The sequence below is a fragment of the Alligator sinensis genome, unplaced genomic scaffold (assembly GCF_000455745.1).
Source record: "Alligator sinensis unplaced genomic scaffold, ASM45574v1 scaffold402_1, whole genome shotgun sequence".
Classification (NCBI taxonomy): Eukaryota; Metazoa; Chordata; order Crocodylia; family Alligatoridae; genus Alligator; species Alligator sinensis.
The window spans coordinates 1176410-1188461 of NW_005842089.1; the positions used below are offsets into that span (position 1 = coordinate 1176410).

General features: G+C 47.8%; 1 protein-coding gene across 1 annotated transcript; it reads left to right on the forward strand.

The window, feature by feature from the left end:
* The first annotated feature begins 1178 nt into the window (after positions 1–1178).
* LOC102384345 (ATP-sensitive inward rectifier potassium channel 12) lies at positions 1179–5748 on the forward strand. The gene has a single exon (XM_025204539.1). It carries the CDS (start codon positions 1215–1217, stop codon positions 2502–2504), a length of 1290 nt encoding a protein of 429 aa, XP_025060324.1. The 5' UTR covers positions 1179–1214; the 3' UTR covers positions 2505–5748.
* The last annotated feature ends 6304 nt before the right edge of the window (positions 5749–12052 follow it).

Here is a 12052-nt window from a genome sequence, read left to right on the forward strand (position 1 = left end):
GCTGATGCTTTGAGGCATCGCTCACGCACTCGGATGCTTGCAGGGGATGGGGACCTGATCCCTACCTCCGCATACATCCAGTGGTGCCCTCCTAGCTAACATCTAAATAGGGCTTGTCAGACTGACCCATGCCAAAAGTAAGGTGCTGGACGAGAGCAATCTATGGTCTCACACTATTAATGAATAGCGGGGCACAGTTTTGCATGCAGTGGTGTCTGAGCATCATCTGTCATGTTGTGACAGGCAAAGAGGATGAGAGGGCTCCAGAAATCTCTGCTAACCCATTCCCAGCCCAACCCTGGGACTGCCCCACATCCCCAGAGGAGTTGCCAGGACTTTCGCAGGCTCCAGCCCTGTTCTGTGAAACACCGTGGAGTGAAGCCCTTCAGCACGGCCTCCTTTACCTATACACACACGAGACACCCCCCGCTGCTCTCCTTTCCCATTCCCGGGGCTGCAAGGCACTGTGAGGCAGCGCCCTGTGGCCTGTCCTGACCCCATAAGAGCTGGTGTTTGTGTAGTCAGGAGCTGCCAGGGCCACGCTGTAGCTGGCACATGCAAAAGGAGGGGATGGAAAGGGTCTCTAGTAATACCCATGTGCACTCAGGAGGGAGTGCGGGCTTCATGCTTCCCTCCCCACTTGCACTCTTTTGTATCCTAGTCCCTGAGACCCCTGTTTGCAACCAGAGGCTGATAGAGTAGTGGGGAGATGGCCGCTCTGAAAGCACCCGGATGCTGAACCTGCCAAAGGCGGCAGCCCTCCTGATCCCTGGGTGCACTCAGGAAGTACAAGGGAGTCATCTTTTGGACCTCTTAATTTCTTTTTTTTTTTAATTCTTTAGGCAAGGCCCAGAATACTGCTAGGAGGTAGAGCAAGGGCAAAGAGGGAGATCACTCTGCCCAGCACCACAATGCAGCCACCTCTAGGAAGAAGCCCACACCTCTTGGGCAGTACAGCAGCCCTACTAAACCCCCATTTGTTTCCACGTTGCCGTGCTCGGGTTCCTTGGGTGAAAGCTAATGGGCGTGTTTTTGTTTTTTCCTTGCAGAGTCTCTCACTGGATCTGGCTGGTGACGTAGCAGCAAAGACTTTGAAGCCTTGGACTTCTCTTCTGCAACAGCAGTGTTTTGGGGGAGGGGGGGGTTGGGGGGGGCTAGGGGAAAAATCAGGAGCCAGGGAGCCCCACCAGATTCACTGCAAGCTTGACTCAGGGATGAGTACAAGCCGAGCTAACCACTACAGCATAGTGTCCTCTGAGGAAGACGGGCTGAGGTTGACCACCATGCCAGGAGTCAACGGCTTTGGAAATGGCAAGATCCACACCAGGAGGAAATGCAGGAACAGGTTTGTGAAGAAGAATGGGCAGTGCAATGTGGAGTTCACCAACATGGATGACAAGCCTCAGAGGTACATTGCCGACATGTTCACGACGTGTGTGGACATCCGTTGGCGGTACATGCTCTTGCTCTTCTCCCTTGCCTTCCTGGTTTCCTGGTTATTGTTTGGGCTGTTTTTCTGGCTCATTGCGCTGGTCCATGGAGACCTAGAGAACCCAGCTGGGGACGAAAGCTTCAAGCCTTGCGTTCTTCAAGTGAACGGCTTTGTGGCCGCTTTCTTGTTCTCCATTGAAACCCAAACGACAATAGGCTATGGATTTCGCTGCGTGACCGAGGAATGCCCGATTGCAGTCTTCATGGTGGTCATGCAGTCCATTGTGGGGTGTATAATAGACTCCTTCATGATAGGTGCAATAATGGCAAAGATGGCCAGGCCCAAGAAAAGGGCTGAGACTTTACTATTCAGCCATAATGCAGTGGTGGCCATGAGGGATGGGAAGCTTTGCCTGATGTGGAGGGTGGGGAACCTCCGGAAAAGCCACATAGTAGAAGCTCATGTCCGAGCTCAATTAATTAAGCCCAGGATCACAGAGGAAGGGGAGTATATACCACTTGACCAAATAGACATAGATGTTGGTTTTGATAAAGGCTTGGACCGTATTTTCTTGGTGTCTCCCATTACTATACTTCACGAGATCAATGAAGAGAGCCCCTTGTTTGGGATTAGCCGCCAGGACTTGGAGACGGATGACTTTGAAATCGTGGTTATTCTTGAAGGGATGGTGGAAGCCACAGCCATGACAACGCAAGCGCGGAGCTCATACCTGGCCAGCGAGATCCTCTGGGGTCATCGCTTTGAGCCCGTCTTGTTTGAGGAGAAAAACCAGTACAAAGTAGACTATTCCCACTTCCACAAAACCTACGAGGTCCCATCAACCCCGCGCTGCAGCGCCAAGGACTTGGTGGAGAATAAATTCTTACTTCCTAGCACCAACTCCTTCTGTTATGAGAATGAGCTCGCCTTCATGAGCCGTGACGAAGAGGAAGAAGACGATGACAGCAGGGGTCTGGATGACCTAAGCCAAGACAACAGGCATGAATTTGACAGGCTTCAGGCCACAATAGCATTGGATCAGAGGTCATACAGAAGGGAGTCAGAAATATGACTCTTGGTCCCTCTGCTAACTGTTGTGAGGGTCTTTTTCCTCTCCTCTCTTCCCCTACAACCCGCTCAAATTATGCAGAACAATGCAAGTGCCATAGGAATGCTTGAGAAATTAGTATTGTTCATAGTTTTAAGTCTCATTGCAATAACCACTGAACGGTCTGCGATAGGAAACCACAGCAGGCCACGGAGTGTTTTGAACGTCCAGTGTTGATAACGCTATTAGAAACCGTACTGGAGGCAGATGCAATATGGCAGTGCAGACAAGGGGGAACGGCCTGTGTGATCTACGCAGAAGCGTCTTCCTTAGATGCAGAGAGACCGTGTTTTTTGTTTTCGTGCGTCCGCTAGAAATGCGAGCCTTTTCTCAGAGCTGAGCACTGCGAGGTTCAAAAGGAGGAAATATCAGGAAACAAATCTGTCGTCTTCTTCTTTCTTTCGTTCTTTTTTTTTCTTTCTTCTTTTTCACTGAACAAAAATGAATCTTTCCGGCAGGCAGTGTGATTCAGTTGCACAAAAACAACACTTGAAAGACCATGCAACATAAATACTACTTTTTAATTTGGGGGAGGGAGGTGGGGGGGGTGTTAATTTTTCAACGTAGTGCGTGGGAGACTGTTTACCAAAAAAAACAAAAATTAAAGATGTGATTTGATATTTTTAAAAAATGAACAAGGGAATGAAGAAGCCACATGGGTCTTTCTGGGGGTATGGGATTTCAGTGGGGGTGGAGGGGTTGCAAAGTCAGGACAAGGCAAAACTGCATCCTGATTTTTTTTGTTTTTTGCTGGCCAACTTTTGTAACCTGGAAGCACAAGTGAGTGGCTGCAGCCCAATGGCAGCAGAAGCAAAGAGCACAGTTACGGGCAACATAACAGATAGGGAAAGCCAGGTGTTGTGATGGATCAAACAGTAGCGCTAAAAATAACGAACCCATGTAGAGATAGATCGATGCCTGGGGCGGGGACAGGGCAGGGCATCTCAGCCGGCTTAGCACTGTTGAGCACTGATATTTTATTCTTTTGCACCTTCGATGGCAATGGGGCAGATCCTGGGCCACATCCTCACCTGGCGTGAAGCAAGGGTAGCTCCATTGACTAGCTGAGGATGTAGCAATATGTTCTTCATCATGCTGCTGGCCCTTCAAGTCAATGGAGCTGTAATGGAGAATTAAGAGGGCCCTCATGGGCCAGGCCTCCAATGGATGCAAGTGGAGCTGCCAGACTCGCTTGAGATTTCCACCAGCTATTGGTCTGGCTCAGTATCTCCAATGGGACCATCCATAAGTTTCCAAAAAAAAAAAGAAAAGAAATAAACTCTCAGATTCAGGTGATGCCTAATTTTCCAATTAATTTGAATTGCATTTGAATCAACCTCTCATGAATAATTCAGTTGTTTTAAGCACAAAACGCTACATGCAATAGATATGCTCTTGATTTTGCACAGAGCGCACCTCCCGACGAGTGCTGTTGCCCAGCCCTGTCTTAGCGTCTGCTCTGTTCTGCGCAAGTTGGGAATTTATGAATGACCCCTTTCAGTGGCAGGCTCTAAAATCTGGAGGCAGATGCTCCTCTGAAAACAGCAGATGCCGTGAAAGGAAACCCAACAGGCTTTACCGTTCAACCCCTCGCTGTTTCCAAACCTCAAGGTGGATCGTGCCTTAGAGATGCAAAATGGTTCAGCCACACCAAGCTTTTTCCCAGCACCAAAATCCTCTTAATGCAGTCTTCCCTCCAGCCTTATCGCGGGTCATGTGTCAGCCCGCATGGGTGCAACCATGCAGCAAAAATCATAGAGCAGATCATAGGCAATAAACGGGGGCGCCCGGCCCACGTGACGGGCCGCAATCGATGGCACGCTGTTTGCTATTCCAAAAGGCACAAAGAGTGGACTCCTGTATTTGCTTAGGAAGCCGTCATTCCAGAAGATGAAAGATGCCTGTTCTCTAGCACTGAGTAGAGAAAAAGCCCCAACTCCTATCAGAAGGAAACCCGCCCTGCACCTATCATACCTGTATCCCAATCCCTAGGATTCATGTGAACATCTCTCACTTTCCAAAACCACAGGCCCCTGTCCCTTCAGTCACGGGACACGGGCTGGTACCTATTAGCAATGGAGGCTTGACGGCATGCACAGGAGCTGTTCTTATTCCACCCACTGGCAGGAATGATGTGCACAATCTCTAGCCAGTCCATCCAGTGCAGCTTCCAGCTCCCATGAGAGAGGAAATGTCAGTAGGCACCCTGGGATGTGGTCTTCATCATCCCAACCACTCCTCGCTTTTGCTCAGCTCTCTTTATATTCATGGCACAGTTCACACAATGATAAATGCTGCCTCCTCCCACCCATGCCGTCAAGCAAAGTGTTAGTACCCCCTGCAGTGCAGGGAGGCTAGATGACTTGCCTCAGGACATAGAGGGCATCGGTGTCAGAGGCAGATCCAGCCCTGTAGCACTGGAGACCCCCTCTGCAAATCCCCTTTTTGAGTCAGTGCTGTCGGCTGTGGTTGAAGGGCTGGTTGGAAAGCTCGCACCGCTGTAATTTGCCCCGAGGAACGAGGTGGCTCACCCAACTACAGAGGCTGCCTCTCAGTGGTGTTTTTCTCCAAGACTTTCTGGCACTGTTTCCAGCATCCTTTAGCGACTGAAAGCTCTGTGCTACTCATTCAAGGGGCAGGCCTATTTTTGGCTTCTTCTAAATGGCATGCAGTCCTGCTAGGGCGAAAAGGGGAGGAAAGCATCTGCTCCTGCGTGATAAATGTCAGTCCTCCTGGGACGTCTGAGGTCTGGCCTGGGGCCGGGGAGGCTTGGATTCTGATCTCAGATTGACAAAAGATTTGACACGTGGTTTGGGTAGAGCTCCTAATTCCTCTCTCCTCGCTCCTCTGTGTGTGAACTGGGGGGAGCTTCAGAGAGCAATTCAGAGCTATGTTAGTGTGAATGCGTCCAGTTCACCCCCAGGCCTTGTACTCGCCGCAGCAATGTTTGGACAGTGCCCTGAAGATGCTCAGAGCTGAGCAATTAGCTCCTAAGTACCCAGTGCATGTGTTCACACAGTCAGCGAGGCTCAGAGACACATTTCCACCCCCCGTATGAATCCCAAACCCAAAGGACATGACTCTTTTGTGTTTCTAAGGCAGAAAATACAGATGCCATCACATCCTACCCACCACCAGCTCCCAGGTCCAGCTCAACCCTTACAACTTCCTTTCCTTGTTTTGAAGGATAATTATGGTGCCTGCTTCTTTGAGCAACAGGGAGGGGAGGATGGGGGAAGACGGGTGGGGGGGTGGAGGGAAGGCAAAAAGATTTCTTGATTTAATTATTTATTTATTTTTTATTTTTTAAACAAATGCTTTTTATATGGTTTTAAGGGGGTTTTTTGTGGGGGGGAGGGAGGGGAAATATCTCACAGTAAATATTTGTATAAAAATGAAAGGCGAATAGAGATGTCTTTAAGTAAATTATTGCTTTTAAAAAAATTATATACTTGTACAGTCCAACTTGGGAGAATAGACTATTCTATACATATGTATTTTTAAACTACTGCATAGGAGGATGGGAAGTAGTTTTGTTGGGGGAAAAAATACCTGTGCAGACCCAGTGAACTGAGTTTCAAAGACTCCTTCCCAATCCTGTTCCCACCCCCTCTCCCCAAGCCCCGAGACTGGGGGCTCTAGCTATGTTATATACACTGTATAGTTCTAGAGATGGAACGTGCTGTTACATACTGTATTAATACTATTTTTGCCTACCTGTGAGTACTATAGGTTATTGGTCTTCTTACTACTATCAGGGAGCAATATAAGGATGTCCCTACAGTTTCCTGTAGACAACTAACCCATAGTATTATCACATCCAAATGCTCATGTTCCAAAAGAGAAAAGCCAAAAAGTTCTGTTTTTCTGGTGTTCGTAAGGAGGACCATCTTCCACCTCTGGCGAAGCTCGTGGCATAGATCGAGTGGTCTACCAAAGGGCCCTCCAATAGTGTTCTTTATGTCCGTTGTATGCGTCGACAAGCCATTCAGGAAGAAGCCTTTTGGCTCTACAAGGCTGGCTCTTGCTGGCTGGGGTGTGGGGGTTTAAAGCATTTTGCCTTTACAAGGCGAGAGGCTTCCCTGGCTGCAGGCTCCACGTTCAGCTCTTAGGTGGAGTCGATCTGCTCAGGTCAGGAGCCAGGCGATGGCGTTCCTCTGCATTCATACAGGTGTGGCTAGAGCAGACTTTGGACTTAATATTTGCAGGGTCATGAGACGTTCTGTAGACTTGGGTCCTGGGGTCTTCATCCCTGACAGCATGAACATCTCAGCACACCTCGGAGCTCTCCCCCTGTCCCCACCCAATGCAGACCAATGGGACTGGGCAGTGCTTTGTCCGCTCCCTGCCAGCCTCTTTGTCTTTCAGCTTTGTTTTCTGCCGGGCTTTGTTTGCTTGCTTGTTCTCAATTTCTGGAGATCAGAGGAGGCAGGCGGGGGGAGACCTTCACAGCAACCCATGACAAAGCCACTTTTGGGAAGGGCTTTTGGAGCAGGGCAGATGAGGAGATGGAGGAGTAGAGCATCTGCCACCCGTTTCCTTTCAGCTTCACGTACTATGCGCCTCTAGTTAACTCCCTGCTGCCACACGTAGTCTTCAGAGACTCTTAGCAGTCAGAGATGGACTAGAGGCACTATGTCCTTCCTCTGTGCTGATATCCTGCATAGATAATGAAATCTTCCTTAGCCAGGGCTCCGACTAACCTTGAACAGGGCACAGTGTTTGCCTGGCTAGGACGCAGAACCGGTTCTTGCTCTCATTTTTGCTGGTACAGGTCCCCATCAAGTCCAGGGGGTGCAAAGGCCAAACCAGAAATTGTCCTACTTCCTTGTTCTAACATCTCCAGTCTAAAAGAAGAGCACTGCTTGTCTTTAAGGTGTTTATGCCTGTACGCTACAATGCAGAGAAAGCCGAGCTACCACTGAATGAGCTAGCTACAGTGTTGGAGCTAGTGTAGCATGGCACTCTGCCTGGACTATTCAGCATGTATTAGCCCAGCTGGAGCATCCTGCTAATGTGGTTATATGTTTCTAGGACCCCAGGTTAGTTTGTTCTATGCCAGCTCAGGTATCGCCTTGTAGCACTGCATTGCGGCGCTAAGTATCTGCAACACACCTCGCCTGCCTTGCCTGCCATGAGGAATTTAAATCCCCATTTCCCCAACCACTGGTTGGTCAAAGGTCTCCTCTGCTCTGCCCCTGGGGGTGGTCTCTGGGTGACTCAGCCCAGCTCTCTGCTGTCCATCAGCCATAAAGTCAATCTCTGCTTGCATGCAGGGAATGGGAATCGTTGAGATGAGCCTTAGCTTCTTCTAATTGAATCTAGTGCACTTAGTTTTTGGGCTGGGACAATCCCTTCCCCTTCCCCTTTTGAGATGTGGTGCCTGCTTGACCTTTTGTAGGAGATGAATTCAAAGCCACCTTTTCTATCTTTGATAAGGCAGAACAGATGTGTTTATTTTTAAACTTGCTTGCTCTTTTCTTTTCACTTGTGCTGAAAACCAAAAGAGTTGCTCCTGCTTTCCTTGCACATCGAAAGGCCACGCCATCAGAGCAGTGGGCTTCTGAATCAGGGGGCCACAGGCCAAGATGCAAAGCTCTGGATCTGGATCCAGTGCTTAGCCCCCTTGGCGTTCGGGAACGTGGTGCTCTGGCTGGACTGAAGTTGGCCAAGACATATGGGGTGGGGTTTGGGATTTAGTGAGGCGGATCTAAAAGTTTGTTTGGGTGGTCATGTTAGGCCAGATTTTGATGCTACTCGCGATACAGCAAAGCACTTTTGCATAGGCTTAACTGTAACAATGTGACCAAACTCACCCAGAGTCCACAAAGCACTTCCTAACTCTAAGCAAATGCTAAAATGCCACGGTGAATCGGCTCTCTAGGACCAGATCCTGAGCCCCTTACTCAAACTCCAACTTGACCTCAGCTGGAAAGTTGTCTGTGTGGGGAGAGAGTAAGGAATTTCCTGATTTGGTCCATGATTCATCCTCTGACTGCTGGTTTTGATCGGGATTGACAGAGGGCAATACGCAGAGAAAATCCACTGGCTTTCATTCTATTTCTGAAAGTTGCTTCCTTGTCTTTGGACTACGTTGTATCTCTGCTCTGCTGCATGCTTGCCTGGGTATTTCTCTGAACAGGAGCCCGGCCTGGTGAGCTCCAGACCTCCCTGCCTTTGGCTGGTGTTTTAACAGTCCCCGTTTGACACGGCAGGGTTTCTAGGACTGATTCTCTATTGCTCCAAGTCACTATTGCTTCACGTGGAGTCATTTCCACTACTGCAAAGTGAGTAGAAAATGCTACCCAATACCAGTAGTCACGTTCTGCTGTGGTCACTCATGCTAGCGCAAACCCTACGATCATTCTGATCTGACAGGTCAGACTGAACTCCACAAGGTTCTGGGCAAGAAAACTACTATATCCTCAGGAAGGTTAGTGGTCAGAGGGCATTTGTGTCCGGGAAGAGAAGATAAGGAGGAGATAGTGTCCATTTTCTAAGGCCAGTTTTTTATAGAGCAGTTGGAGAAGCTGGCAGACCCTGTAGGAATGTCTGTATCTTTTCCACCTCCGGTATTTGTGTGTCATTGCACATATATTTGAGATATATGTGCAAGTATATCTGTATATATTTGTAAAATGTATTTCAAATGACAAAACTGGCCAATTTTCATGTTATTTAATATACCAAACAGAGCATACATATATGTATATATATATGTATGTGTGTATGTATGTACATATGTATTATATATATGTATGTGTGTATGTGCATATGTATTATATATGTATGTATGTACATATGTACTATATATATGTACGTATGTATGTGTGTATGTGTATATATATATATATGTACATATACATTGTATGTCTATATGTATGTACATATATATTATATGTGTGTCTGTATGTATATATGTATGTATATGTATATATGTATGTATATGTATGTATATATGTATTTATGTGTGTGTATGTGTATATATCTATATAGAGATACATCTATATAGAGATATATCCATATCTCTATATCTAGCTACAGCTAGACAGACAGATAGATAAATATATATGTAAGGGTATCCAAAAGATATAAATAGAATAGAGAAACTAATATAAATCTGTAATAAATGTATTTTGAGCTATTTAAAATATATTGAATGACGCTGTATATTTTAAAGTCCTAAGGAACTGTCTGGCTGTCTTGCATTTTAAATCTATTTTATAAGCTGTTATTGTTCACACATAAAAATTAAATGTGCAGCCAACTCTGCCAGATACTGAGCAAATATCTGGGCAAGCTATGTTAAGCAGTCGGGCGACAACATGAAGAACGTCAAGCCAGTTAAAGCAAAGAGAACCGGTGTGCAATCCCTGCCCTCCTAGGCTTCCCTTCATCCTCCCTGCAGAAGCAGAGAGCCTAACAGTTGTTTGAGGTCTGATCTCTCCACTGAAAGCTGGATTTGATTGAGTTCACGGGGGTTTCCTCGTGCTCTCTCAACACACATGAACTCTCCGCTGGCCGGGGTGACTGATGTGGCAAAGGGGTTGGGGTGGGTTGGAGCTCTGTCCTACTTTGGTGACAGGAAGCGGAGGGGATAACGTGAGAGAAGATGGGGGGGTCTAAGATTTTAAAACATTTTAGGAGACTATTTATTTTCAAGGGCTTGGTTGTCATCTCACTTCCTTTCAACCAGGCTATGGCCTGTTGATGTTCCTGCATTATAACAGAAGATCCCTTAAGGCTTGTCTTGGTTTTAACAGTGACACAGGGACAGGCTTGCAGGAAGCACCGGTAGGGTGGAGGGCAGCAAGCCACTAGTGCCAACAGCAGAAAAGTACTGAAGTACGTAGGAGAAAACCTACAGAAGAAAGGATCTCACATTGGAAAGAAAAGTGTGAAGAAAGAGAGGAGAGCAGGGAGTGCGTGTTGAGCCAAACCTGTCTGTGAGGATGAGTGAGCCCCAAAACTGCACAAGACGTCTGTTGTCCAAACTGTCCTTGGATTCTGGTGGGAGTTACCTCCGAAAACCCAGTTAAGTAGCTGCACATCTAGCTACTGGTTTCGGGAAGTTAGTTTACTCAGAGAGTCGTGGGATCAGAAGTTGAATTGTGAGTTTCCACAGGCCCACGGGTGTGTTTGTATAGAGGGGTTTTGCAGATGGGTTACTGCAGGTGTGGCAGGTTTATGCATCTCTTTTGCAGATGCAGGCACTGAGACTGTGCTTTTTTCCCCGTGAAAGGTAGTCAGTCCTTGTAGGGTTATCCGGTAGCAGAGGATCTGGCAACAAAGAGGAGGTTACATTTTGAAGCCACGCGGAACCTACATTCAGTAGGAGACCAGCTCTACCTGGCTCATGAATGAACAGGCAAAAATTGTCTTACCATCCCCAAATCCCAGCAAATAACGACATGCCAACGAATGGTTCCAGACACGGAGGGTCATTAAGCATGCTAAACAGCGGGCTCTGTGCTCAGCCCAGCACAACACCTAACAATGTTTGAGCATTAAGAATCTACTTAAGTTTACCATTTGAATTAGAAATGAAGGTCAGGCGGCAAAGAGAAGCATGCTGTGCTAATTATTAGACTGCACAGAAACAAAAGAGCCCCACGCCTTTTTAACAAGCCGAGGCTTGTTTCACTGCAAACGGTGAGAAAACAGGTCTATCCCTTCTCGATCCATTCTGCATCGACCGCTGCCGCTCCTTCTCATCTAGCACGCAGTCCAGCTTCGAGGAATCATGCTTCGCGCTCTCTGCACTTGGGATTAAGGCCATCAGGGGCCCGATCAAAACCATGTGGAGGTTGGGGGTGACTCTGTTGACTTGGAGCTTGGTCACATTGCCAGTGAGGTCCAGCGATCTGGAGTTCAGTTGCACGTGCTTTTTTCATTTGCTGGTTTACATCAAGCCTGACAGGCAGGCAGGCTTGGCTTGGTAGGATATTGTAGCTGCAATGGGTATATTCCCAAGCATTTCAATCGCCAGATGTTCTGTCAGTACCAGGATGGAAGGATTTTGCCGAGTGAAAGGGCATTCAGATCTTGACACCTTAGCATGAGTCTTGCCATCCAAACAACACCAGCGTAAGTTTGGGGCTGGGGGCTGGCGTAAGGAAGGTGAAAGCACTGCTTATTTTGGCCTGCTCCCCGTCATGCCCAGCTTGTTAAATGATGGAGAAGGAGGAATTGGCAGTGTTTAAAGGGGATGCAATGCAAAAGGAGCTCAGAATCCAAGGGTGAGCTGCAGGCTGGGTTGGCCGGGTGCAGCGACAAGGGGTTAAGGCTGTACCCCATGCTTTATTTTCTAGCCAGATGCTCTTTTGGTCCCTGCTCTGATTCTCAGGTCTGCTCGTTCACATGTGAATTACAATTAGGGCCAGTATTAACTCTGGGAGTTAAGGCCAAGGTCACCCAGGACATGACCCCAACCCTAAGTCCAACGTTGCTGGGAAGTTCTGCCCGAGCACCCACTGCCGGGCTGTGCAGCAAAGAAGCCTGTCTCGGGGTGA